The sequence below is a fragment of the Panthera pardus genome, unplaced genomic scaffold (assembly GCF_024362965.1).
Source record: "Panthera pardus isolate Hobbes unplaced genomic scaffold, ASM2436296v1 HiC_scaffold_5, whole genome shotgun sequence".
NCBI classification, from domain to species: Eukaryota; Metazoa; Chordata; class Mammalia; order Carnivora; family Felidae; genus Panthera; species Panthera pardus.
Window position 1 is genome coordinate 342,931 of NW_026526980.1, and position 27,398 is coordinate 370,328.

The 27,398-nt window shown below is 45.4% G+C and overlaps 1 protein-coding gene across 21 annotated transcripts in view; it reads left to right on the forward strand.

Annotated features, from left to right (window-relative positions):
• RBFOX1 (RNA binding fox-1 homolog 1) overlaps window positions 1-27,398 on the forward strand; it is a 2,061,409-nt gene that overhangs the window by 251,114 nt on the left and 1,782,897 nt on the right. For all 21 annotated transcript variants that reach the window (XM_053894471.1, XM_053894473.1, XM_019468815.2 and 18 more), the window contains one exon: window positions 24,695-24,754. In XM_053894471.1, coding sequence (XP_053750446.1) covers window positions 24,695-24,754 — 60 coding nt within the window. The remainder of the gene's footprint in view (window positions 1-24,694; window positions 24,755-27,398) is intronic.

Below are 27,398 nucleotides of genomic sequence, written 5' to 3' on the forward strand. Positions count from 1 at the left end.
TGTGTGAGGTGTGTGATGGCATTGACTTTAGATGAAGTGGCTACAAATGAACATTTTGAAGATGGAGTTTAATATGCTGCTGACGCTCTCCTTCTGGTTATATTTGTTCCTGGCTGATTTCTTGGTATTGGCTGACTTTTGTTATTTATTTATTTATTTATTTATTTATTTATTTATTTATTTTTGGTAACTTCATTTCCTAGACATTTCAGAAAAGCAAGAATAAAACAAAGATCAACCGCAATATGGATAAACCGCTTGGATAGCTTGAGAGTATTTTGAAACTGTTTGTTTTTTGTTGAGTATTAGATAGGGAGACACTCACAAATGAGCCACAAGAGAATTCACCTGCAGACACTCCACATTGACTCACTCCCTTCTTGTGTATTTAATCAAATAGCAGTGTAATAAATTAGCAGAGATTCGTTTGGACACCAAATACCAAGTTGTTCTCCTAAGTGACCTGGATTGATTTCTGTGTGTCGCAATTCATCAGAAGGAAGTGGCTTCACCGCTGGGAGTCCAAATGCTCTAACACATTTCTATTCTCACTTTTGCTTTAACCAGCATTGGACATTTGGTTTTCTGCCTTAGATGGTAAGCCTCACAATTAGTGGGACTGGAAATGCCAAACAAAGGCCCTTAGATGGATTGGATTTCCCGGAACAGAAAGGCCTTGTGAGCAGCTGTTGGGAGCCAGATGGAGCCTGTACCCAGGAGAGGACGGATGGGATATCTAACTGCATCCCATACCCCATGTTCTTGCAGATATATGGACACACATGTCCCCAGGCTGCATCACTTTGGAGTACTTGTGAGTTATAGCACACTTGTCAGATTAAATCGTGATGTTAATAGCTAACATATATCGAGTCTTTACGATGTGCCAAGCATTCCTCTCAGTGCATTACAAGTAGTAACTCATTTAATCTGTACAATCACCCCATGACGTAGGTATCAGTATAGTCTCCACTTGATAGACAGGGAAAATGAGGCACCCAAATGGCAAGTAACCTTTCCAAGGCTCTATAGTGAGGTGGCGATGGATCAGGTCTTTAAAACTAGGCTTTATACAAAGAATGAGGTCGATTTCTAGGACTTTAAATAGAGAGGAAAGTAGCTCAAACCATAGCAGTGGAATATTCAGATCAATAGTAGGAAAACCTATTGGATAGAGGGGCTCTGCCCACATTTAGATACAGTCACCATTGAAACCACCCTCATCACAACACTGTCATCACTGTGTTTTGTTGTTTAATTTGTTGTCACTGCGGGTGGAGAGAGAGCAGGTAGCACCTCCAGGGCCATGGGGATAAATGCATACTACTTTGGAATTTGAGAGTTGTGCATGTGATCGTGTAGGGATGGCTGAGGGTCATGGCTGTCAGCTTTGCCGTCAGTAGTGGGCTGACGCATTTTGGACACATTGCACGTTCTCCTGCAGTTCCTTCTCTTCCCACCATTGTCTTCTCTGCTATGCCTCCTCCCTCATCCAGACTCTTCTCCTATCATCCTCTCTGCTCAGGGATGGTCTTAGAACTCAAATTTTGAAGTTGATAATTAAGATGTTTATTTTTTCACTAATCCTGCTAAATGACTCAGCTCGGTTTGGAAACTCATGGCACCTCTTGTTCATGTGTCCTCATGAAGGGTTGAGACCTCTCTCCTGGTTTGAATCACTGGTCAGTCAGGGTAGAATATCTCTGGAGCTTGACTGTCCCCAGCATAGGTGTCCTTGGAGGTCACTGAATGGGCTTTGAAAACAGACCAGTTTGAAACTTGATTCTGATTTGGTCTCACCTGGAGTGAGTCACCTACATTGATTGATTTTCTGATTATTTCTCTACAAAATGGAAACTTTTGGTAAGGATTAATAAGGCTTAATATTTCTCTTGAGTGCAGTGTATATTCTGGCTATTGTACTAGGAACTTAAATTTACCATCTCATTGGATTTTTAGAAAAACTCCATGAGGCAGGGTGCTTAACCAATCCCGTTTCACAGGTGAGAAGATGGAGGTGTAGAGAAGATTAAATCCAGTGCCCAAGGTCAATTAAATGGTGGAACTTGGAGTATGTGTGACTCCAAACCATGTCTCTTAACCACTGAGCATGACAGCGTGGGTGTGATATTCAATGAATGCGTTTCTTTTTTCCGTTCCTCATGCCCCCTCTGTATGATTTTTCTTTTGGGCATCCTGATGTGGGGATGAGAAATAAGGATTATTTTTATCCTCTAACTTCCTTGACATGATTCTTTCTGTTTGAATACATTGGGGTTCACTCTGTACTGTCCCTAGTAAAAGAACAAGACGTGATGTCAGTCATATTTCCAATCTCATAAAGATTAAATACCCAGATGGGTGGGAACTCGGCAGTGAAGTGAACATTTCCACAGGAGAAATGGGGTTTAAACTTTATCAGCCTTTTCATAGCACCAACAGGAAGTGACATTCACAGAGGAACATTTTATAGGGCATGGGAATACAACACCTGGTCAGGCATCTCCTTACCTGCCAAACAGCACAAGCAGGCATCAGAGGACTTTTATTGCCTCTATTAGTTGTTACTTACTCTCTGTTATTTTCTTCTAACCCCAAGTTTCCTATATAGCTGGGTTTGTAGCAAGAGATTCTCTGCTGTCCTCTATACTGTTTTCAAGCCCAGCAATTAATTTTATGACTATTATTCTAAATTCACTTTCTGTTATATTATTTAAATCCTTTTTGATCAGTTCATTGGCTGTTGTTATTTCCTGGAGATTCTTTTGAGGGGAATTCTTCCGTTTGGTCATTTTGGATAGTCCCTGGAGTGGTGCGGACCTGCAGGGCACTTCCCCTGTGCTGTGGTGTATAACTGGAGTTGGTTGGCGGAGCTGCAATCAGACCTGATGTCTGCCCCCAGCCCACCGATGGGGCCACAGTCAGACTGGTGTGTGCCTTCTCTTCCCCTCTCCTAGGGGCGGGATTCACTGTGGGGTGGCGTGGCCCGTCTTGGCTACTTGCACACTGCCAGGCTTGTGGTGCTGGGGATCTGGCATATTAGCTGGGGTGGGTAGGCAAGGTGCACGGGGGCAGGAGGGTCAGGCTTAGCTTGCTTCTCCTTAGGTGATCCACTTCAGGAGGGGCCCTGTGGCAGTGGGAGGGAGTCAGACCCGCTGCCGGAGGGTTGGCTCCGCAGAAGCACAGCGTTGGCCTATATAGCTGGGTTTGTATATGGCATACCCGATGGGTGTGAACCAGAAGGTCTGATATAGAATCCTGGCTTTGTTCTTTATTAGCTGTGTGCCTCAACCTCCCATTTCCTTATCTGTAAAGTGGGGATAATAATCATGGTTTTGAGGTTGAAGTGTGAATTAGTAAATGTCAGGTCCTTAGAATAGTTCGCAGTCCCTGGTAAGAAGAGTTCAATAGAGGTCAGCCATTTGGCCATTCTGAATGCTTAATCACTGGTCAGGCCAGCTTAGTCCCCATTAGGTAAACTAATGTTGGAAATTAAAAGCAGTTCATATATTATGCTTATGAAATACCCTGGAGACCCTTAAAAGAATACAGGTCAGTTAGTTCAGAACTCTATGCATTAGATATCAACTAGCAGAGAGCTTATTCCTTTTGACCCAGGGGTGAGGTGGCTTATCTTCAACTTTGATAATAAGGTACTGGACCCTTTCTTCTTTGTAATAGAAATATTACAAAGCAAAACATGTGACTCTCTCATGGTGTAGCCCAAGGGTTTGTGCTCTTTACTATGTGGTGACTTAAATCAGTGATTGGTTCCGGAGGGGTGCGGTGTCTGGGTGGCTCAGTCAGTTGAGTGTCTGACTCTTGGTTTTGGCTCAGGTCATGATCTCATGGTTTGTGAGTTTGAGCCCTGAGTCCAGCCCCATGTCAGTCTCTGGACTGACAGTGCAGAGCCTGCTTGGGTTTCTCTCTCTGTCTCTTTCTACAACCCTACCCCCCCGCCCCCCCGGACTTGTGCTCACTCTCTCTCTCAAAATTAATAAACTTAAAATAAATCAGTGATTGGGTGGGAATGGAATGGCTTAATCCAAAAGGTTCCATGGAAAGCCAGGACTCTTTAATCAAGTCCACCTTGTACCAGGTGAGGGAGACTTGAACATGGCTCAGAAGCTCCTCAGGATTTCTGGGGAGCACCCAGTCATTTATTATTCATATATTTCTATAATATTTATTGAGTAGATACTGTGTTCCCAGTGCTTTTGCAGGCAGTCTGGACACAGCAGTGAATGTGAGAGACAAAAAAGTCTGTGACCTCATGGAGTTTATATTCTATGGCAGGATTTTTCACTCTTGACACTTTTAACATTTTGGGCCATGATTTTGTGTTACAGGAGGTGGTTCTGTACATTGATGGGTATTAAGCAGCATTATTGGTCTCTAGCTACTAGATGCCAGTAGCAACCCCTGCCTCAGTTGTGGCCACCAAAATCTCCCCAGGTGTTGCCAAAGGGCCCCTGGTGGATGGGTAGCAAACCATCTATGTTTGAGATTTATTCTTCTATGGGGAGGGAGATGATACTCTGTAAAGCGGAGGATAATCTATGAGACAACTACCCAGGGGAGAGATGGGGTGCCTGGGGAATGGGGTTGGCTGTTTCATGGAAGGTGGTCAAGCAAAGTCTCCCTGAGGTGATATATGAGCCAAGACAGAGGAGAGGGAGTGAGCCCTGTGAACATCTGGGGCCAGAGATGTTGGGCAGAAGCAGCGGCAGGTGCAGAAGAATGTGTTTGTAATGGAATTATGGGAAATAAACCTGTTGACCCAATCAAAGGAGGGACGTGGAGCTTCAGAGCACAGTGAGGTGGGGCTTTAATCAAGTTCTTGCCAGAGCCGGTGTCTGATGGTCAAGCACACTCGGGGCAATTACAGTGGACAGTTTATTTCCTAGCATGCAAGTCCCTTTCCTGGTTCCTCCTCAGCTGAATACTACAGTCTTACCCAGATGTCGCCTATGTCCACCTAAGACAAAAAGTAGTCTGATTAGAACAAGTGGACATTCCCTGAGACAATGCAGAGACTTTCAGTCCCTCCTCCCTTTGTTCTTTGCTGCATGCTCATTGCAAAGCCCACAAAAATAAGCCCACAAAACGGAGGCGGGGAAGAAGAACCAGGAAGTGAAGTGTCTAATGGCTTGGGACTCCATTGTGGGGGGTGGGGTTCGAATATATTTCCAATAGGTTGTCAACCTACTGTTAACTAGATAGCACAGCTTTTATTTGGCATTACTAAAAATGAATCGTCTCCCTTATTTCTCACAGAATGAGAAAGAGGAAAAGGCAGTTGGGGGATGAGGGGAGGAGGCCAGGTAGATAATGGTGGTAAGGGCTGGAGCCAGGTAGCCTTGTAAGGCTCTTCCTCTGAGGGAAAGGGGAGGTGTTAAAGCCTTTAGGCAGAAGAGTGGCATGACCTGACTTCTTTCCATGAAGGATGCCCTGACCATATGTGCAATGGCAGACTCAGGGAGGGTATTGAGAAGGCTGTTGGAATGATGATGGTCCAGACCATGGTGGTAGACAGGGAGATGGCAAGAAGTGTGGGGCTCTGGTTGTGTTTTGAGGGTCAAGCTGGATGCTTAGGATTTGCTGATGGATTGGCAATGTGGTGAGAGAAAGAGAGGCCTCAGGGATGACTTTCAGGAATTTGGAGTGGACAGTAAATAAAGGGAGGGTCACAGATTCCTGGGGTGGGGGAGGGGTGCACCTGTGGGAAATACCCTGTCCCCAGCCTTGGGTGGGGTGGTGACAACCATAAAAGTGGTTCCTCATTGAACGGAGCTATCTCCTCCCCTACAGGCATCATAATCCCATTTCATGCTCATTAAAATGGAGGTTCCTGAGCCCCATCCAAATACATTGAATCTGAATGAATGGGGGTGGAGCCTGGAAAACTGCATTTTAGTGTAAATTCTAGGGGATGCTCCAGGAATGAATCTTTTCTTCCTCTGTCTGGGTTTCTCTCTGGGCCCAAATCTTGACCCCTGTGTTTTCCTTCCCCTCTCCCCTCCCAGGCATCTCCTAAGGCTCCGCTGTCTCTGAAATAGGCCTACCCTATGCCACACTGGGTCTATCTTTCAGCTCCTTCATTTTGCCCCTGATGCCATTCCTCTCATGAGATCTTCTGGTTTTAGTCTGTTTTGGGTGGAAGGTTTAGGAACTTCAACAGGCAGATTTGTAATCTTAGAATCCTAGAATTTTGCACCTATAGGGGACTCCTGAGGGCATGGAGATCCTCTATTTCATCTTTTTTACAGGTGAGGAAACTAAGCCTCAGAAAGCAAAGTAACTTTGTCCAGTCTGACCCAACAATAACACTGCTAATCACCCTTGCCTAAGAAACATATGATCTGATCATGTTGCATCAGAATCTCTAGCCTTCCAGTGCTCTGTGAAGGATTTTCACGCCCCCATTGAAACTGTCTTGCCACTGGGGCGCCTGGGTGGCGCAGTCGGTTAAGCGTCCGACTTCAGCCAGGTCACGATCTCGCGGTCCGTGAGTTCGAGCCCCGCGTCAGGCTCTGGGCTGATGGCTCGGAGCCTGGAGCCTGTTTCCGATTCTGTGTCTCCCTCTCTCTCTGACCCTCCCCCGTTCATGCTCTGTCTCTCTCTGTCCCAAAAATAAATAAAAAAAAAAAAAAAAAAAAAAAAGAAACTGTCTTGCCACATCTCCATAGTTGCTTTTGGTTTTTAACGTAAGAAAAAATGGTATGTGATTCACATTGAGTGTCCATGCTTCTGTAACTGCTCCCCATTTCTGTCCCAATACCTCTGGGAGCTCTGTTTTAGGGAAATGGGGTGGGGGGCGCTTTCGGCAAACTCTTGGAAGTCGTTATTTCATTTTCTCATTTTGCAAGAAAGTGTTGGCTCCAGAAGGGGAAGCTTCACAAAGCCAGAAGTGAGCTGCAGAGATGGTGGCAGCCCAACCACTGAGCCGTGAGCCTGGCTCTTCAAATCCTGCTGCTTGATAAATAGTGTGCTAAATGGATTTTGGCCCTGTCCCCCTGACTAACCAGATAACAAATGGATACTTTAACAACTTTGTGATAATAAGGGTCATTCACCTTGTGGTACAACAGCCTCTGCTGAGGGATTTCGCATTGAGATTGTTTTATTTCCTTGGGAGCATATTTGCTTTGAGAAGGGGACATCTTTTCTCACAGTTGTGAGACTTCTTTTACTCTAAAAACATTCTAAATTGCTCTCTCTGAATAGTCTCTTAATTTTAATTCTGAGAAATCACATATTGAGGAATAGGTGAAATGAAGGAAAAGTAAACCATCAAGGTCATCATCAGCATTATCCTCAAGGTCATCATCAGCATTATCCTCATTGACATCGTTATCAACAACACAGCCACCATTTATTGAGTTAACTTGTCTTTCATATGCTCTCAGGTGATCGTCCTCACAGCTCACTGTCAGGCAGGTACCACTTGGCTCATTTTATGGATGATACTCCTAGACTGCAGAAAAGTGAAATTCCTTGTTTGAAGCTGTCCAAGTCTGTCTGGGAAATGGAAATTTTGGTACCACATTCCCTGGCAACTCTTTTCCTACCTAATGGGAATGAAACACACGTCCCACATCCACTAGGTTTGGAGGTAGCTATCTCAGAGGTAAAGATTCCAGAGGCACATGGAGAAGTCAGAAGAGCTGCATTGTGTAGACCTACCCAATAAATAATCACTTCACCTTCATTGATCTAACTGGGCCAACCACCTTCCTGTCAAAGTAGGAGGAGGAGATCACGATGTCTCCATTTGATAGGGGATGTAACCTCTGCCTGAGTCGGAATGACAGGCCACAGAATACGCCGATGCCTCATCTTCCCTCATTTTTAATAATAGCATCAAAAGCTCCCATTTATATGAAATTTGGAGCAAATGGATCACCAGTGTTTGCACTTTAGAGTGAGGCTATCTGCTCCTTTGGGCTGGGACTGCTTGGGTGTGAGGGCTTTGCAGCAATTTCTTCTTCTTTTCTTTTAATTTTTTAAATGTTTATTCTTGAGAGAGAGAGAGAGAGAGAGAGAGAGAGAGAGAGAGAGAGAATCTGAAGCAGGCTTGAGGCTCTGAGCTGTTAGCACATAGCCCGATGTGGGGCTTGAACTCCCTAACCAGACGAGATCGGGCGCGTTCAGGGTGGTATGGCCGTAGACCTGAACTCCCTAACCAAGAGATCATGACCTTAGCTGAAGTCAGATGTTTAACCAACTGAGCCACCCAGGCGCCCCAGCAATTTCTTCTTTTGATGGACTTTTCCCTTTTCTCTCCCACTGCTTGTTTTTCTGTGGATTCCAGAGTCCACATCCACCAAGAAAAGTAGTTAAAAAAAATTAAAGTGAAAAGCCTCCATCCATCTTTTCAAGGGAGGAACTAAAAAAAAAATTTTGTTCATTTTTCAGTACTGCAAGCAGCTTAACTGGATGGTGATAATTTCCCAGATGAATCTTATAAAGATGTGCATCCTGGCCTCTTTCTCTGAAAGATCCTGATGATATTTTCATTAACAGGAGGTAGGAGAAGTGCCAAAGTCAGTTTCAGGTTGGTTTTGGAGATACTGCACATATGCTGACTCATTTATCTCTTCGGTACTTCTTGCTTCTCCATCATGAAGAGTTCCCATCAGAGTCTTTTTCTTAAAGGTACACCTTCTGGGTTGGACATGTCAGCAAGCTGCCCTTTGCTAAAAGGAGATGAGGTGTGCAGTTGCAGAGTTCACGGGGAATAAGAAGCTGAAGTATCTGAGTGCTATAGAACTAAATAAAGGGAAGAGATTTTTCAGAGCATTATTGATTGGATGCTGAGGAGTTATTAAGTTCTAAGAATGGCTTATTACACCACTTGGGCCATGATTAAAGAGGAGTTAAACCACGGATATCCATTGGGAGCCATTTCTATGGTTTAGAGCCCTCTGCCGAGGCTCTTGTCCTCCCAGTGATGCTGTCCTTTCTCCCCACTCCCCCGGTCCCTCACCTCCAGCTTCTCTGACAGAAGACACTGTCAGGACATTTTCCAAGTTGGTTTATCTCTCTTAATTGAACACCCCTAGGAGCCCTGTGTGGGATGTCTTTATCAAATCACACATTTCCCCAAGTTAAAGCAAACTGTTTTCCACGAGAAAAGAGCAGTGTAATTATTTCATGAAGATCTGAGAACAAGCAGACTTGGGATGTAACAAGCCTCCTGTCAGGCTGATTGGCTCTGTAACTAACAGCTTCCACCCTGTGCAGCTAAATCATGGTTTTCCTTCAGATTGGGGGTGCACAGAGGTATGAACCTATTTGGGGGATGGCTTACCCCAACATTGTTATGTGAAAACAGTGAGGAGTTTCACTAGCTAGAATTTAAATGAGAAAAATGGTGCCTTATACGTATCCATATAATTAGCACTCATGAACCCTTTGCACATCCTCACTTTGAAATGGATCATCTGATGTACTGTGCCTTGAACATGGAAAGTGCCCCATAAATGGTTTTAATGACTGTTTTATTACTACAGGTTTGCAGTCCCCTGAGGCCAGGTGTGGTTTGGAGCTCATCATTTTTCAGACTTTAGGAAGGCTATCAGTTGTCCCTGCGATCCATTACATCACGCCTCCAGTGGGACCTGGGGCAACACTCCATAATCAAACACATTAATATTTCTGCAAGAAAGCCAATATCCATACTAAGCGGGATAAATAAATATCATTAGACTGATGAATGGCTGTTCTTTACTGTCAAATATTGGAGGTTTCTTTTGGTTCAGCCTAATATAGAGAATCTTCTATTAGGGGACTTTTTTGCCACCAGATGAATCTAAGTTAGATGCAAGCCAGGAGGTTTTGGGTTTTGAAATTTCTGATGGATGACTTAGACTTATGCTTGCTCTCATTTTATCAGAAGGCATGTTGGCCTCTGTTCTTTCTGGTAACCAAATGTCACTTGCTGGACTGTGTGTGTGTGTGTGTGTGTGTGCACGTGCGTGCGCATAAGCATGTGGAAAAGAGGGTGGAAGAGAGAGAGAGAGATCTGTTTCTGTTCCCTCATCCCTCTTGCATCTCATAAAGGACCTTGGACCCCAAACCCCGCCAGGAAAACCCCATCCATGGTTTGACATTTAGAAGTTTATTGACTGGAATGAAAGAATTGTCAATTTTAAAACATGAAAAGCCACTGGGAGATGAGGTGCTTTCTGCAAATATTCCCGCACAGTGATTCTGGGCATGGGGGACGGGGAGGGTGGGGGGAAGAAAAAGGAGGAAAGAAAGAAAAGGCTGCCTTGTTGTTTTATTAATTTAGTTCTGACAGCTGTTAGTTCTGAGGCCTTCATGGTTCTCAGCAGATACTAAACAAATCCTGAGGAACCCCTCTGTGAAGCACCAATAATGAGCCATGTAGAAAATGGAGGTTAAATGGATATGAGACTCCACAGGGCCAGGTTGTTTCCAACCCCTCAGCCCCAGAGGTTCAAGCGCATGGAGCACACACATCTCTAATTCTCCAGCGAGGTCAACATGGAGCTCTTCATCTTCTCCTCCAGCTCAGGGAACAGCACAACCAGCTGCCCACGTGTTCCTATAGAAGCTGGGGAGTCCTCCTTTCCTCCCCTCCCTCAATCTCCATACCCTTGAATTCTTCTGTTCTAGGAAGTCATTCCCTCAACACCTTATCCTCCACATCTCTCCTTTCATCTATAGCATCAGGATTCTTGGATCCCCCTTGCAGCCTTCTACTGTGTTCACCCATCCACTCCTGCACCCCTCAAGTCCAAAGTGGTTTTCCAAACACCTCTGATCTTGTTCCAACACCCTGCTGCTCTCCAAGAATGGTCAAAGTTCTTAGCATGGCCTCTAAGACCCTGATCCTGTGACTTGTTTATCCTGCTCTTTCTGTTGCCATACGGGCACTGGTTTGATCTCTTAAATGCCAGCTTAGGGCCTTCGCCTGAGTTGCCCGCCTCTGCCAGGATTGCTTCCAGCCCCACTTTTTCTACCACCTTTGATCATCTTTCAGATATTGATGTGCCACCCTGGACTTTTCCTTTGATGGCACCTATCATACTTACAAGTACCCAATTTCGTAATTACTTCCTTAGTATCTTCCACAACAGACTTTTAAGCCCCGGGAGGGCAGGGAGTGTGCTTCTTTTCTTCACAGCGGTCTTGCTGGGTCTAGCACAGTGCCAGTTCATGGGGGAACCCTAGCAACATTCAGGTAAGTGAAGGCTGAGCCCGGAGAGGCAGGGAATGTGGGCTTGCTTTTCTGGGTTCCCAGGAACATTGACTGATTGGATTCCACTCTGATCTGGGAGCAGCTGCAGGGACTGATTGGTAATGGAGCTTGTGGGAAAACATCCCCAGCTGCGTGGGTCTCAGCTTTGCCTGGCACTGTTTCTTTGGGATGAGTGCCCACTGAGCTTGCAGATCTTCTCAAGGACTGAGAGAAGTGCCTCCTTCTCCCCATGGTGGTTTAGACTTCCCCCCTTAATCATGCCCGATGCCATGCTGCCAGTACGGCGGGCGTTAGACCAAGGCCAGGGCTGCTCGGCTGGCTTGCTGCCTCCAGCTGGTCCTGCTTCAACACTCGTTATTCTCTTAGGGAGGCTCTTGGCTTCCAAACATCTGCTTTATGTGGGTCTTGAGCCGCCCCCCGCCAAGTGTGCCATCTTCGGGGAGCAGGTGGAAATGTTACCTTCCATGATGTCTGATGCTGCCCCGACTTTGCTCTTGGGGCAGTGCCTCCTGATCCCACTGCTGGCCAACAGGTTGGGGGACAACTACACTCTGGTTTAATTAAAGGTAAATTGGTGGGATTCCAGCCAAGGGCAGCCCAGAGGCAGGAAGCTGTTGAGCAGATGGCATTACATTTATGTCATAACCCATCTTAATGATCCCATTCCTCAAAGGGCAGAGCCTGGAACATTATACATGGAGGCAAGTCCTTCCCTGTCACTTCCCCGTCTTGCAGGGGGTGAGAACAGACCAGAGTTTTTCCTGGGACCAGCCAAGCAAGGGGTATTTCCCTTTATTTCAACTTCTCCTCTGAGGAGGTCTGCAGGTTGGGATGATGCACGAATATCAGCATGGGCAGTGCTAGGATGGATTTTTTTTTTTTAATGAGATGGAAAGGGTCATCTGTCTTCCTAAGTAAGGTCAAATCCCCATGCTAACAACCCTCAGATTTCATTTGACTGGACCTAGAGGAGGACGGGGAAGGGCTGTCAGGGACTTGGGCTGGCACTTTCGTGACAGAAATGAAAATAGGGACTAAAGCATGAGTTTGATTAAAAATGCTGATTCAGACTGTGTACCTCCTACGTGCTAGGGATTGTGCTAGGTTCTGTGAGGAACAGAAATAGGGTTCAGACGCAGGTCCTACCTCAAGCAGTTTGTACTCATTAGGAAGAATAATCCATTTGCATGATTAAACGGTTGTTCTTTCCACATAGGTGTGTTGAGTACTTGGTGTGTGCCACTGGTGCCTATGCTGGGGGTAGAACAAAGCATTCATGGGACATGGATGGGACACAGTTATGTGGGGGCGACCATCATCCTGTTATAATCCTGGCATTATCAAATAATGCCAATAACTAATACAACGGAATACTCACAAGCTTTAGGAAGTGCCACAATGTACACAGTGCTGTAAGGGTATGTCACAGGGGTTCCTTACTTAGTGTGGTACATTGCAGAAGGCTTCCTGGAGGAGGTGTTTGGATTGCAGACCTAAACGGTCTCATTTGTAAGATGAGCTAATATCACTGATAATATAATTGTCACATTTATTGGTACGTGCCAGGCTCTGTTCTCCGACCTTTACACGCAGTAACTCATTTACCCTCACGGCAGCCCTGTGGAAAAGGTGCTGCTATTACCCCCGTACATAGGCGTTCCAGTAGCAGAAGGCAACTAAAGACCTTCCCGTGTTGGGGCAATAGCAGGTACAGCTGGAGCTCAGAGTGAGAGAGGGTGAGGTGAGGAGGAAGAGGATGAAGGGTGAGCAGGGGGCAGACCACATGCAAGGCCTGGAGGGCTCAGGTAAGGCGTTTGGACGACTTAGGAACAGAGAGAAGCCGCTGAGCGATAGGAAGCAATGTGTGCTTCAGGAAAGGAACTGAGGGCGTTCTAATGCAGTCAGTGTAGTTGAAAGTAAAGCTGAGAAACTCATTTGGGGTTTATGCACGACACGGGGATTACATTTAAGCAGCAGTTGTTCCGAACAGAAGGCGGCTTCTAATTGCAGTTGTTCGGCATCGAATCCACATTCAAACTTGCAATTATTTCCCTGTTAAAAGAGCTGACGGTTCCCTCTTCTGCAGGGAGGCAGTCTCAAGAGAGCCCTAATCCTGGGGACTTGGCTTACACCCGGGTCCCCCGAGTATCAGACCACATTCCCACGGAGTTGTTCCTGTTGGCGGGCCACAGGGACAGACAGGACGCGGGGCACAGGATAGAGACAAGCTGATGAGGCGGAAGGGCATCTAGATGGATGCATCTAGAGCAGCTTAGTGGAAGGAGGCCATGGCACAGCTTAGCCTAGTCACTATCTCACCTTCTACATAGGGCCAGCAGAAAACATTAACAGTTGTCACAAATTGAGGAATTGATGTGCTCTTATCCCCACCACCACCCTCTTGAAGATGAGGACACAGAGAAGAAAGAACCCGCTACAGTCACATGCCACATCAAGAGCAGAGCTTACATTCGAAGCCAGGCTGATCTGAGTACAGAGCACAGTGTCTTAACCTCTACACTGTGTTATGTCTCAGGTGGGTGGGAATTCCTGGAAGAAGTGGTGGCTCGTTAAGCCCCAAGTGTCTCTTGAGAGACTCAGAAAGAGAAGCAGGGACTATGGTCACACACACACTCTTCCCTTAGCAGCTACGTGTCCTTGGGCAATTTGCTTACCCTGTCTGGGCCTCATTTGTAAGATGAGCTAATATCATTAACAATATGATTGTCGCATTTATTGGCACGTGCCAGGCTCTATCCTCAGACCTTTACACACAGTACCTCTTTTACCTTCATGGCAGCCCTGTGGAAAAGGTGCTGTTACTATCCCCATTTTATCAGAAGAGGAAACTGAGGCATAGAGAGATTACATGACATGTGCCAGGTCACACAGCTGGGGAGAGGTCCAGTCTGTCTCCTGAGTCACTTAGGTTGTTACAGAGATCAAACGACGTGTTTCACCCACAATTCTTGCCAGAAAATGCCACGTACACAGTAAAAGCCAATACATAGGTTAGGGACATCCACGAATGCTGTTGAACCACTTTGGACTCGGTTTATTTTTTGTGAAATGGGATGATAACAGTTAACAATTCACTAGATTTTTATGATTGTCTGATTTAACATCCTCCTATGATAAAGCTATTATCTCCATTCTACAGATGGGAGAGCAAAGGCTCAGGGAGGTGGAGTGAGTTGTTCAAGGTCATGCATTGATTAAAAAATAGAGCAAGATCTCCAATGCTGGGCTGCCTGTCTCTAGAACCCACTCTCTTAGCCTGTGCAGTGTAGTGATTCTCTGGTTGGTGCCCTCTTTCATTGCGGATGCTTGTCTCTAGGATTGTCTCAGGGCTGCCGTAGGCATTGCTGGTTTCATTGAGTTAGGTCCACATCCCTCTAATCAGCCTGCCCAGTGCCCCGTGCTTCAACTATCTCATTTCTGCATAAATGGCCCGTGGTGTCATGTGGGTCACTGACAACTCCTCTCTCAGGAACCCTGAAGAAATCCTGAGCAGATTGGATAAAAAGCCCTTGTCAGACATCCTAATTTTAGTGTTCTCCCTCGTGATTCCATTCAGGAAGTATTTATTTAACACTTCACTTGTTTTGCCATTCTCCCCGACTTCATCTTGCAAAAGCTCCTGTAATAACCCATGTCTCCTTCACCAGCCCCATGCTGTTCTCGTCCTTGGAAAAACTTGAGTGCTGTGTTCAGCATCTCGAGCCAGAAAAATGTCCGAGTTTCATCGTGCATCACTAATGCCCTCTTTTATCTCCATGCCGCATCTCCTAGCATTTTTGCAGAGACGTCTGTATGTCCTGCTTTCCCTTGTCTCGTTACATCTCTTTCAGACATTGTTGCCTATGTGCAAATGGACATTTTTGTGTGTGTGTGTGTGCTTTAAGTTTCCTTGCAAGGGCACAGTGATGAAGTGGTATTTCTCTCCCAGAGTGGTTTTTTACCATGCCTCTCAAGCTTCTATCTTCAAAAATACCCCTCACATGGCAGCATGGCCAGGTGGGCTGCTCCCTCCTGAGTGAATATCGTCCCTCAGGTGTCACATGCCATCCATGCCCCCACAGATGGGCTGGTAGGCCATACTTAACTGCACCTCACTCACAACGTGAGGATGAAATTCTCATTGTGTGTGTGGGGGACCACATTTCTGCTATCACTCATGCTTGTTTCTTGATTCAGTGAATTGGTAACTCTATTAGACATTCCTGATACAGACTCTATTAATTTTAATGGCTTTTGAGATTAATAGAGAAGGCAACTTCTCTTGATTGTATAGATGTATGTCGAAGTCTGTGGTTTCATATATTTATTTTTGTTTGGAAAAAGATATGGTCAACTCACCAAAAAAATGGACAAAGGGATAGAGGTTTGGGTTGGTTGGGATTTATTTTGTCTTTTAAAATCATTGGGGTAAAATTAACATAAAATTAACCATTTTGAAGTGAACGACTGAGTGGCATTTAGTGCATTGACAATATCGTATAACAGTCATCTCTATCTAGTTCCGAAATACATGCATCTTCCCAAACAAAACCCTGTATCCACAAAGCTTTATTCCCTATTCTCTCGTCTTCCTAGTGCCTTGAAACCATTAGTTTACTTTCTCTGTCTCTATAGCCCTCATGCCCGTGCGATAGTACAATATGAGGCCTTTTATATCTGGCTTATTTCACTTAGTTTGTTTTCAAGGTTAACCTGTGTTGCAGCCTGAATCAGAACCTCATTCCTTTCTATGGCTGAATCTTAGTCTACCGCATGGATAGACCACATTTTGCCTATTCATTCATCTGTTGATGGACATTTGGATTGTTTCTACTTTTTGGCTCTGGGGTTTTTGAACTTTGCAGACATTGTCCCAGATCCATGCACTTAGCTATTTTCTTTGTGAATATCCTAGGCCTTGATCCACTTGCCTGTCTTTGGAGAGAGCATTTGGAGATATAGGAGCTGCCATGGTAAATGAGAACTGCAGGATCTCATGGCAGGGAATCTGGCAGTACTACATGCAGATGTCCTGCTGCCTGGTGGGCTGACCTTGACTCAAAAGACAGCTCCCTCCAGGACAAAGACAACGTTTACCCAGGGCTTAGACCAGTGGTTCACAGTCTGCCTGTACATTGTCATCACCTGGGGAGATTTAAGAATTATCAAAGCTTTTGCTTCAACTCCAGAGAGTCTGACTTGATTTGTGTGGTATTGAGTCCTGGCATTTTTTGTTTGTGTGTTGACTCGGTTAAATAGAGGCCCTCAAAACCTGTGTCCCAGTCTTAACCCCCTGCAGGAGCTGGGAGAGAAAACTGAAAGTATGTATGACCTGTCCCACTATTGCTTATGTGTAAGCCACATGACCAAGCCACTTTAATATAAGACATTGTTCAAAAGTGACCACACACACACACACAGTGATCACACAGCCTAAAGAATGGTAGAAAATATTTGCAAATGATACATCCAATCAGGCTCTTGTACCTAAAATATACAAAGAACCCTTAAAGCTCAATTATTAAAAGACAACCCAGCTTAAAAACGGGTAAAGGATCTGAAAAGACAGTTCTCTGAGGAAGATAAACACATGGCCCACAAGCACATGGAAAGATGCTGGACCATATTAGTCATCAGCGAAATGCAAATCAAAACCACAATCCAGTTCCACTTGACATCCAGTAAGGTGGCTAGAATAAAAAACGCAGGTAATAACAAGTGTTGATGAGGAATTGGGACCCTCACACCCTGCTGGTAGGAATGTAAAATGGTGCAGACCCTGTGGAAGACACTGTGGTGTTGCCTTGAACAATTAAACATACAATTACCACAGGGCCGACAACTCCTTTATTCCTATATACTCCTAGGTGTATACTTGAGAAAATGGAAAACATATGTTCACACAAAAATGCATACACAAGTGTTTGTAGCAGCGTTATTCATAACAGCCAAAGGCAGAAACAACCCAAATGTCCATCAAAAGATTAGTGGATAAACAAAATGTGGTTTAGCCATATAGTGTAATATTTTTTAGCCATAAAAAGGAATGAAGTTCTGATATGTGCTACAATTTGGATCAACCATGACAGCATTATGCCAGTCACAAGACCGTGTGTTGTATGAGTACCTTTATACTAAATGTCCAGAATAGGCAAATTGATAGAGACAGTAGATTAATGGTCATCTAGGGCTAGAGCGGGATATGGAGGGGTAAAGGGTGATGATTAAATGGGATTTTTTTTAGGTGATGAAATATTCTAAAAATGGCCCTGGTGACAGTTGCACATATCTGTGAATACACTAAAAACCAGTGAATTGTACATTTTAAATGAATTATATGTTATGTGAATTTTATCACAATAAAACTCTTAAAAAGTGAGTGGGAACTATGGCCCAGGGCCTAAGCCCTTTTCAGCTTCTGCCAATTAATTAGCTGTGTGATTCTACATTGAAGTACATAGTAAATGCTCAATTAACTGTGGATTTGCTTTTCTGGCATTATATTTTAGGAGGTCCAGGCATCTTGTCTGTAGCTGTATTAGAGTTACCATTGCCAGATGTGGGCTGCTGAGTGTCTCCATGACCGAGTGACATGTCTAAGGACCGTAGTCCTCAATGCATCCCCACGTAAACATTGGCCAACACTGTGTTCAGTGACATGGGAGCCTGGAAGTGTGTTTAAGTGAGAATGACATAACCAATTTATACTTGAAGATAATCCCAGTGGTACGGAATAGAGGAGGGTGAGCGGGGGAGAGAATAGGGCCAGGGAGGCCTTGGTGGAAGCCACTGTAGAGAATGTGATCTGAGTTCAGGCATGGGCACTAGGGGATGCGTCTCACAGGTAGGACAGTACAGCTTGGGAGCAGATTAGATGGACAGGTAGGATTACAGGGTTGGCTTTTGCAGAAATGGAGAGAGGATGGTTTGGGACCACCTGGATATATCTGGAAAACTAAATACTGCATAAGGACGTAGGTCAGGTGAGGCCAGGGCTGGGGTGGTTCACGTGGGTCAGGATGGGGAGAAACAATGAATTCCTGATGAGAGAGGTCCAGAAGATGGACTTCCCCAGTCTCCTGGGTCCTGGTCTGCCAGTGAAAAGCTACTGGCCCCATTCTGTGATCTCTTCACGGATGGTTTTGTGGGGTGGTGGAGGCAATGGGAACGTGTGATGGAAAGGCCTCGTTCACTCACAGGGTGTGCGAGAGAAAGCCTAGTGTGCTACAATTTCCTGCCTGAGGTTCTGGGGTTTGTGTGACACTTTGATCATGGGGCCATGGAAACCAGGAAGCACTGTGGTCTGGGGGACAGCACAATGGCTTTGGATGCAGGGGTTCCAGGGTTCAGACCTGGAACTGCCTTCTCGGTTAAGTTGTGCAACCTTGGGTGAGTTGTTTAACCTTCCTTAGACCAGTTTACTTGTCCATTAGTTGAAGATGGTAGTTGCCTCTTTCTAGAAATGGGTAACATCATTACTTCTATCTTCTGGATAAAGGATCTCTGACAGTAAGTGTGAAGTATCTTGTCCAGAGTCATGGGGCTCACAAGTGGAACAAAGATGGTTTACACACTGGCGGTCAGCCTGTTTTCTTAACTGTCACACTAGCCTGTCTGTTGATAAAGGGTAGCTACATAAACTTGGCCGCTTAGACCACGGTGTGTAAATTTTGAGAAACTCCACAATAGACTGGGTTGAAGAATCCTGTAAGATCAGTCTTCCTCATTTTACTTATTTTACAGATGCGTACTCTGAGGCTCAGGGAGGTTAAGTAACTTTCCCAGAGTCACACAGCAAATCAGCCAGACTCCTGCCTTGAACCCAACTGTATCTGACCCCCTGTTGTGGCTCTCTTTCCACTTTCCTGCCTTGACCTGCAGAGGGTCATTTTGCTGAACCTGTTAACCCTCTCCTTTCCAAATTCATACTCCATGCTATTAGGCCACAGGCCCAGGGTCTCCCCTGGTGCTGCTCTGACTGATGTGAAACTCAGTTTTCCGTAGCTTCATCTATTGATGCCTTAGACAACAGCCTAGTGTTTGAGAGAAGTCTGCATGTTACAAAAAAGGGCAGCAGGTGTTATTTGGGCTAAATTGACCTTGAAATTGATTTCTTTATTTTATGACTTACTGAGAGGAGATTAATACTTTTTTTTTCCTGCAGTCTGAAACAATTTACATGGTAATAGAAGGCATAGTCAGTCAAATAAATTGCTGGAAGTGGTCGTGTTCCAAGGGAAAAAAAATACAGAGCTTACTCACATTGATTTCTTTGCCCTGGGGAGAAGCAGAGATTTTAACATCTGGGAATAGGGAGCTAAATTTTATCTCTCATTTTAAAAGCAGAAGACTGAAGAGCTTAATCTGACATTTACACGGAATTTTCTAAGTTGGGGGAAACCAGGGAGCCGACTTCCTTGCTGAAGGTAACTGGCATTTTCTCAGAAGGACTCCGTGATCTGGGGGTGTCAGGTAGGGCCTAGATGACATTTTCAGAAGATGGGCCTTGGGAAGTAGGATGCCTCCTTGCCTTCCTACTGGGCACTGGCAGGGATTGGTGGCATTGGGAAGCTGGTGATGCCACGTCTCTTCCTAGAACCAAGTGGTGCTGCCGAGGGACGATGTGAGTGGAGATCCTGCTGCCAGATTTCTGGGCTTTGACGTGTGGCTATCCTACCCAGGGACGGGATTTGATTACAGCCGGAGCACCAGTTAGTATACATGGATGGGTGGCATTTCTGATTGTGTTGGGATGGGTTCTTAGACTACACCTCTGGGCTCAGCAGGAAAACTCAGTGCTCCATTAGTACTGCCTGCCCTGAGAACACAAGGGGCAAGTGTAGTGTGCCACATACTTGAACTTCACAGTAAAAACCCTTAAAATATCCCCTCCCCCCATGCCATCGTTTCTGCATTCACAGCACACTGGCAGGGTTCTTGTCCTCCAAAGCAACCCCCAAGTCATTTACATTATGTGAGCTAACTTTTTTTTTTTTTTCAGACAATAGCAAGAAATGAATCCCTACCCAAAGGGTTCTGCTAGAAATGCCTTATGTCATGACACTAAATTATTTTCTTTGAAAAAAAAAATTTAAGGTAGAATAAAAATTGTTCATCAAAAATACATGCCCAGAATATACAAGAGTCAGAAGTGTAAAATCCCTACTTCCCTTCTATTCCATTCTGCTCAGCCAACTTGCTCCTATCTCCAAAATTAGCCATTTATTTTTACCAGTTTCTTATCTATCTTCCAGAGATTTCAGTGCATACAGTATATATGCATATAATCTTAAAACAAAGAACAGATTGTAGCATACTATATGAACCACTCTGCATTTTACTGTTTTTCTCTATCATTCCATATCTAGCTGCCTCATTATCTTTTCTGAGGTTTTCTGGATGCACCATAACTGATGTAGTTGGTCTCTGAATAATGGAAATTTATGTTGCTCCCAATATTTTGTAATTAAAAAGAAATGCTTCAGTGCATATCTTTGGCATTGGCCATTTTCCACATGTGCAGACATTCCATAGCAGAAATTCCAATGGAAACTATCCCTTTGTTCAGTGAGTTACATTTTTTTCACCTTGTCCTTTGTCTTATAGTTTATGGTCTTTTTAAAAAAAATTTTTTTTTTTTTATTTACTTTTGAGAAACAGAGTCAGACAAAGCGTGAGCAGGGGAGGGGCAGAGAGAGAAGGAGACACTGAGTCTAAAGTAGGCTCCAGGCTCTGAGCAAGCTGTCAGCCTAGAGCCTGATGCTGGGCTCGAACCCACGAACTGTGAGAACGTGACCTGAGCCAAAGTCGGACGCTCAACCAACTGAGCCACCCAGGTGCCCCAATGGTCTTATTTTTTTTTTTTTATGCAGAAAACCTGATTTGAAAATTTTTATTCATTTTTTTTTTTATGGCTTTTGGGTTTGGGTCATAATTAGAAAGGTCTTCAGCTCTCTGAGATGATGAAAATCTACATGATTTGATTATGTTAGGTCCTCCAGTTGGTTCAGCCATTCCGGAGTTATTCTGATTTTTTGCCTGGGCAAATGCAGCCTCCATGGTAAGGTGGACTTGCCTATTGTCTGTGATCACCTAGGGCCCATGGTCTGGCCTTGTCAGCTTCTCACCCTGCCCTGTGTCTCCCAGAATCCAGACTTCTCCAGGAGTCTCACACTTCTGTAGTCGGGACATGTTTGGGTACCATGGGCCTGGCGGGCATTTAGAAAACTGACCTCACCTGTCTTTCACAACTGGGGTCCCTGCAGGTCTTACTGGATCCATCTTTAGGAACCCACCATGCCTCCAAACCCCAGCACAACTTCTGTCCATTAGCTGTGGTCTTGGCCTTCTGTTTATCTGAGTTCTGTTTAAATGACTTTAAAAGTCATGTCTGTGCAAAGAGTGTCACATTCAAATGCTGTCTGTCACGGCTCTTTGGGAACTCACACCAGTTCATGCCAAATCCTCTACAGGGTGATGCCAAATGGCCCCATGGGGCTCTCTTGCTTGGTCATTGTTTAAACTGGCTGAGTCCTCACTGTTGGTGATCCGTGTCCCAGCTTTTGAAATCTGCCAACCAAGACACAAGAGGGCATGAATTCCAAGGGCAGAATACTGGACTTCAAGGGCAGGAATGAGGTCCAGGGAAGGGGTCCACTGCACTTGGGACAAAGGAAAAAGAGATGGGCAGCAACTCTGGGTTGCTTAGGGTCCTACTCAGTGATGTGGTAAGGGGGAGAGAGAGATCTTCTCCTTCTTGATGAAAAATTTTCATTACGATGCACCAGGTTGAGTCAAAAGATACAGAAGTTTATTATAAGGACTCAAGGAGACAAGTGAGGCTTTCTGGAAACCAGAACAATGTCAGACAGCCCTGCTGCCTCCCCTCTTTTGGAGAGATCTTCCTTCTCTGTTGTCTGCTTCTGGGTTAGAACCCACTTAGGTGCTTGTCACTGTTTCCAAGGTGAGGATGCAAACAGGCACAGGGAACTGGGTGTAGTTAGCTGCTTTGTTCAGGATAACACAGGGACTGTGTAAAAAAGGGTGGGGGGCTGCCAGTTAGTATGGAGCAGACACAATCACAGGGTATGAAAGGGTCTAAAGGTATCAGAAGTCCTCTGAGGACAGTGGGCTGAGTTGGTGCCATTCCCACCTCTTAGGGGTGAAGGCTCCAGACTAACGAACGTGAGGTGGAAATACCACAAGGAGGGATCCTCAGCTAAGTAGGAGACTGGGCAGCTGGCTGCTGGGAGGGGCTTGGGAGGTGAGGAAGGAGCCAAGAGAAGGAGGCAAGTCTCTAGAGGGGACAGCTGGATAGGAGTTGCTCAGGTGAGAGAGTTCCCAGATAAGATCCTACTTGAGTGTAAGGGTCTCTTTCTAGGCCTGGGGACTCTTATCACTGTGGCAGGAACAGCTCACCTAGGGCCTCCCCTCTCCTTTCTTCTGGTCAGCTTCCTCTGGAAGGCTTAGATTTGGCTGAAGCCACACTTGACCTTCCTGTAGTAATGGCTGCTACGGAGCCAAGAGTGGCTTTGAATACAAGTGCTTTGGACCTCAGGAGCCCAGAGACTTTCTCCATGTGTCTTGGTCCCTATTCCTGAAAGAGACTCTGTAGTTGGTGCATCCCTTGACCAGCTGGAAGTAGGCAGGGGGGTTGGGTCCCTTTCAAAGAAAGGACCACACAGACCCCAGGGGATCTGTAACACTTGGAACTTGTCCGTTAGGTGAGATCTGTTATAGGCCTGAACTCCACTCAAGCATAGCTTCTATTTGCCTCTATAGAAAATGGGACCAAGAGACAAGGAAGAAAAAATAGCCATTTTCAGACAATAGACATTTGTCAAGGGAGAATAAGTACATCTGTCTGCAAAATCATGCTTTTGGCAACATCTTCCTCCTCTCTCCCCTCTAAGGCTGCTGCTTTAGGCAGTTGCTGGAAGGCGAGGGGCATAATTTGTGTTTAAATCCATCCTTCCCTCCCTCCCTGAATTCGTTAATCACTTCAGTAATGGGTGGGTGGCATGGGGACCATCTCCCATGCAGAGGAAGGAGGGGTCCAAGCACAGTTTTGGTCTTATGGTTGCTGGATTTTTCCATGACCAATGTCTTTGGCAAAACTGCAATAAAGGGAAATACTGAGAGGTTTTCCTTTTGTTGGTGTGTGTAAACTATTGACAGAACTCTGTTCATGGGTGTAAGTAACTTGTGGCTAGTACAGGAGAGTAGACAGCTTCTTCTCTCTCTCTCTTCCTGTCTTTCTTCCTCTGTCTCTCTTGATACCTTTCTATATCTCTGTCTCCCTCGTTTGTGTGTGAATGCACACATACCTCTCTCTCTGCCCAGGAGGTTTAAGAGGTGACTCCAGGTCAAACCCCACTGACATGGAGTTAACAACAATTTGGAGCTTGAGGGTTGGATGTCGACGGACTGTAACTATGTGCTCCCATGTGCTCCCATGGCTCCCATGGCTCCCATGTGCTATGCCTCACGGAGAAGTGGGAAAGGTGTCAGGGGAAAATACAACAGCACAGTGAATATCCATCCCTTCACATCTGGGTCTAAGCTCTGGTTTCACTGCACCCCTGCCCAGGTACTTCAGACAGGTTCTCAGCCTCTTTGTGATTCTGTGCCCATAGCACGGGGCTGGGATGGAGACCTGCTTCTGATAACCTTGTGAGGGTTAAAGAACAAAGTACATGAAGAGCATTAGGCACACAGCAGTGCAGGTGCTCCAGGAACAGGAGCTGTTGCGGGGGAGGGAGCGGGCAGGGGAGGGCGCAGGAGGGCTCGGGATGAGGCTGTGGAAAGTCAGCCTGGACCAGTCATGAGGCGGCAGGGTGCAGCCCTCAGGCTGGGGCGGGGGGGCGGGGGGGGGGGGGGAAGTATCCAGTCTTAGAGAAGAGTCTAGACCATTGCTGCCTAGCTGCCTAATAGAGATGTCTGGAGAACCACACACGTAATTTAATGTTTTCTAGTAGCCACATTAAAAAGTAAAAAGAAACAGATGAAATTAATTATAATAATATATTTTATTTTAAATATTCACAATATATTTATATATTTAAATACAACATACTTTATTTTAATATACTATTAAATATCATTTTGATGTGAAATCAATATACAAATATTAATGGGATATTAATATTAATGAGGCATTTTACAATCAATTTATTTTTTTCATTAGTGTCTTCAAAATCCAGCAGGTAGTACATACTTCTAGCACATTTCAGCTCACAATAGTTGTAGGTGCCTAGTCGTGGCTGCTGTGTTGCGCAGGGCAGGTCTAAACACCTCCCACCCCCCACTCCAGGAGAGGGTTGGAAGGAGAGAGAGAGAGAGAAAGCAAGTGGGATGACTAAAAATGGTGAGAGACCGTGGGTCATGCTAAACTGGGCTACTCCAAATTGGAATTTTGTCTTCAATGTGGGTTCCCCCACCTGTCTTTGTTTTTGTTTTTGCCAGGACTACAAATGTGAGAACTCAGCCCTCCTCTCCAGTGCCAGGAACAGTCCACAAGACTCAGTAAGTAGAAGCATTTTGCTGAACGCATTAGATTTAGAAACCGCTTTTGCATCCTTTTCAGCCTCCTTGCTCTCCATCATCAATCACCAGGACTGGTTTTTACCTGAAACTGATCTTGCTGGAGAAGTAACTGGGTTTGAGGGGAATAAATGTTCCCAGGCACTCACAGAATTTCTATTAGGAAGCACCTGGGGCCGGAGTCTCAGTCTGTGTTACAAGATAGGAAAGCTGAGTTCTCCCCTCAGAGAAGAGCCAGGCCCACTTGGGGGGACACATCTGGGGCAACAGCGACAGGTAGAGGGGCCATGGGCTGGTCTTTTTGCTTCTTGATGTGGAGACAGACCCCAGGGTGGTGAGAAATGGAGGGATTATCCCCATAGGAATGTTGATGAGTGCTTTGAAGCCCCATGTCCTGGTACAAGGTTTGGGTTATTAGGACATAGGACTGTTGCTGGTGCTAGATGTGGATTTCTATGCTCCCTCCACATGTCATCCAGGCACACAGGGGGCAGGGACACTCCCTGTAACTGCAATTCCCAAAACACTCCTGCTCGTCCTCTCTGGGATGTGAGAACTGTGTGGTACGGTCCGAAAGTGTGTTATGTTTGTTTGTCGCTGGTGACTGTGAGATGATTTCAAAGGGCCCATAGACCTTTGTTGTTGTTGCTTTGTATTAGTCACGATGTGTTTAGTTTGACTGTTGTCTTCATGGCAAGCAATGCTGGCTTTCTATTTATGGTAATGACGTGAAATGTCTTTAGAAAATATTTTTTAAAGACATGAGTTGACTTAGAAAAGAGTATGGACTAAGTTTGGAGGTAATGATAATGTAGATATGGCAAGATATTGTGGTGATGATAAGAGCATGGCTGGGAGTAAATTGTTTTATCAAAAGATTTCATGGGGCACCTGGGTGGCTTAGTTAGTTAAGTGTCTGACTTCAGCTCAGGTCATGATCTTGTGGTTTATGAGATTGAGCCCCACATTGGGCTCCGTGCTGACAGCTCAGAGCCTGGAGCCTGCTTTAGACTCTGTGTCTCCCTCTCTCTCTGCCTCTCCCCTACTCACCCGTGCTCTCGCTCGCTCTCTCTCTCTCTCTCTCTCTCTCTCTCTCTCTCTCTCTCTATCTCAAAAACAAATAACATTAAAAAAAATTTAAAAAGATATTCACATGACCTTGGGCAACATCTGTGTGTGATCTCTTGTTGGTGTGCCCGCCCCCCTCCCCACCTAGGACCCAGTCTGTGCTGATACTTGGTGCATACTAGACATTCGAAGGACCCACTTCTTGGCTTCTATCTGTTCCTCCCAAATGACTTTTGAGGCTAGGTTTTTACAATAAACTCATTGCTGGATCACCTGAAAGAAGGGGTCACCAGTGATGCCAAATGGAGGAGGAAGAAGAGGAAGCATGATGAGAAATGACCACCACACAGCTAGCTGTCTTGTCCCACTTTGCATTTGACCAAGTGTTTGATCTCTGTGCTGATTCAGTCCCCTCAATGACCCCATCACGTAAGTGCTGGTCCTGTCTTCATTTTGTGGATGAGGAAACCAAAGCTTGAGTGAAGTAGAGAATATGTCCAACATCACACAGCCTGGACTCCCTCTCTGTTGCACTGCGTCAGTGTCCACAACTCCACATCCAGTCTCTGTGGTAGTCTCCCCATTGTGTAGATGGGGAAATGATTGCTAGATCACGAAAGTGTATTTTATCTCTTGGCACATAGAAAAGTACTCTAGACTTTAGTAGTTTAAAAGGACAAACATTATCTCACAGTTTCTGGGGTCAGGAATTTGGGAGTGGCTTAGATGGGTAGTTCTGGCTCAGGGTCTCTAAAGAACTGGCATCACCATCATCCTCAGGCTTGAGTGGGGCTTCAGCTCCTCCTCTGGAGACTCTCCATAGAGTTGTTTGGGTGTCCTCATGACACGGCCCTCTAGGAGGAATAGAGAGCAAGGCAGAATCCCTGACACCTTTTATGACCTATCCTCAGAGGTCACATGCTCTCACTTCTACTGTATTCTGTTACTCATGCAAACCATCCACGATGAAATTGTTGTAGGGGGCTACACACAAATGTAGATACCCAGAGGAGGGATCATTGGGGGGCATTGTGGAGGCTGAGTACCACACTCCTCATGATCTTAGAAATAACTGTGTGTTTTATGGCACAGGAGTCTAGTAACCTCACATGAAGCCTGTGGAAAGAAAACATAAATATACCAAACCCATTTTGCAGGTGAGAAAATGGAGCATGGAACAGGGAAGTGACTTACAAGTCTTGAAGCTGGTTATGCTGTGCAGGAACTTTTAAAGAGAAAGATGAAAGCATGTGGAGAAACCTCCCCCCACCCACTTTAATGCTCGTTATCCACAGTAGGACTAAAAGTGTCTGAGATCTCTCCATTTGCCAGGATCCCAGAAGAGCACCCCTGCCCCCCTGGATTTTCAATTTTGTTGGATTGGGTTGGATATTCTCTGGCCCTTAGCCCCACCTCATTAAGGCTGATGGGTTCTCTCCACTGGAAGTAAAGATGGTATCCTGTTTCTTTTTCTACTGGAAGCTGAGGAGTTTTAGAGGTTTTCTGAGGTCAGCAACCCTAACCCACCCCTTCTTCCCTACCTCTGACCTTCGTAGTA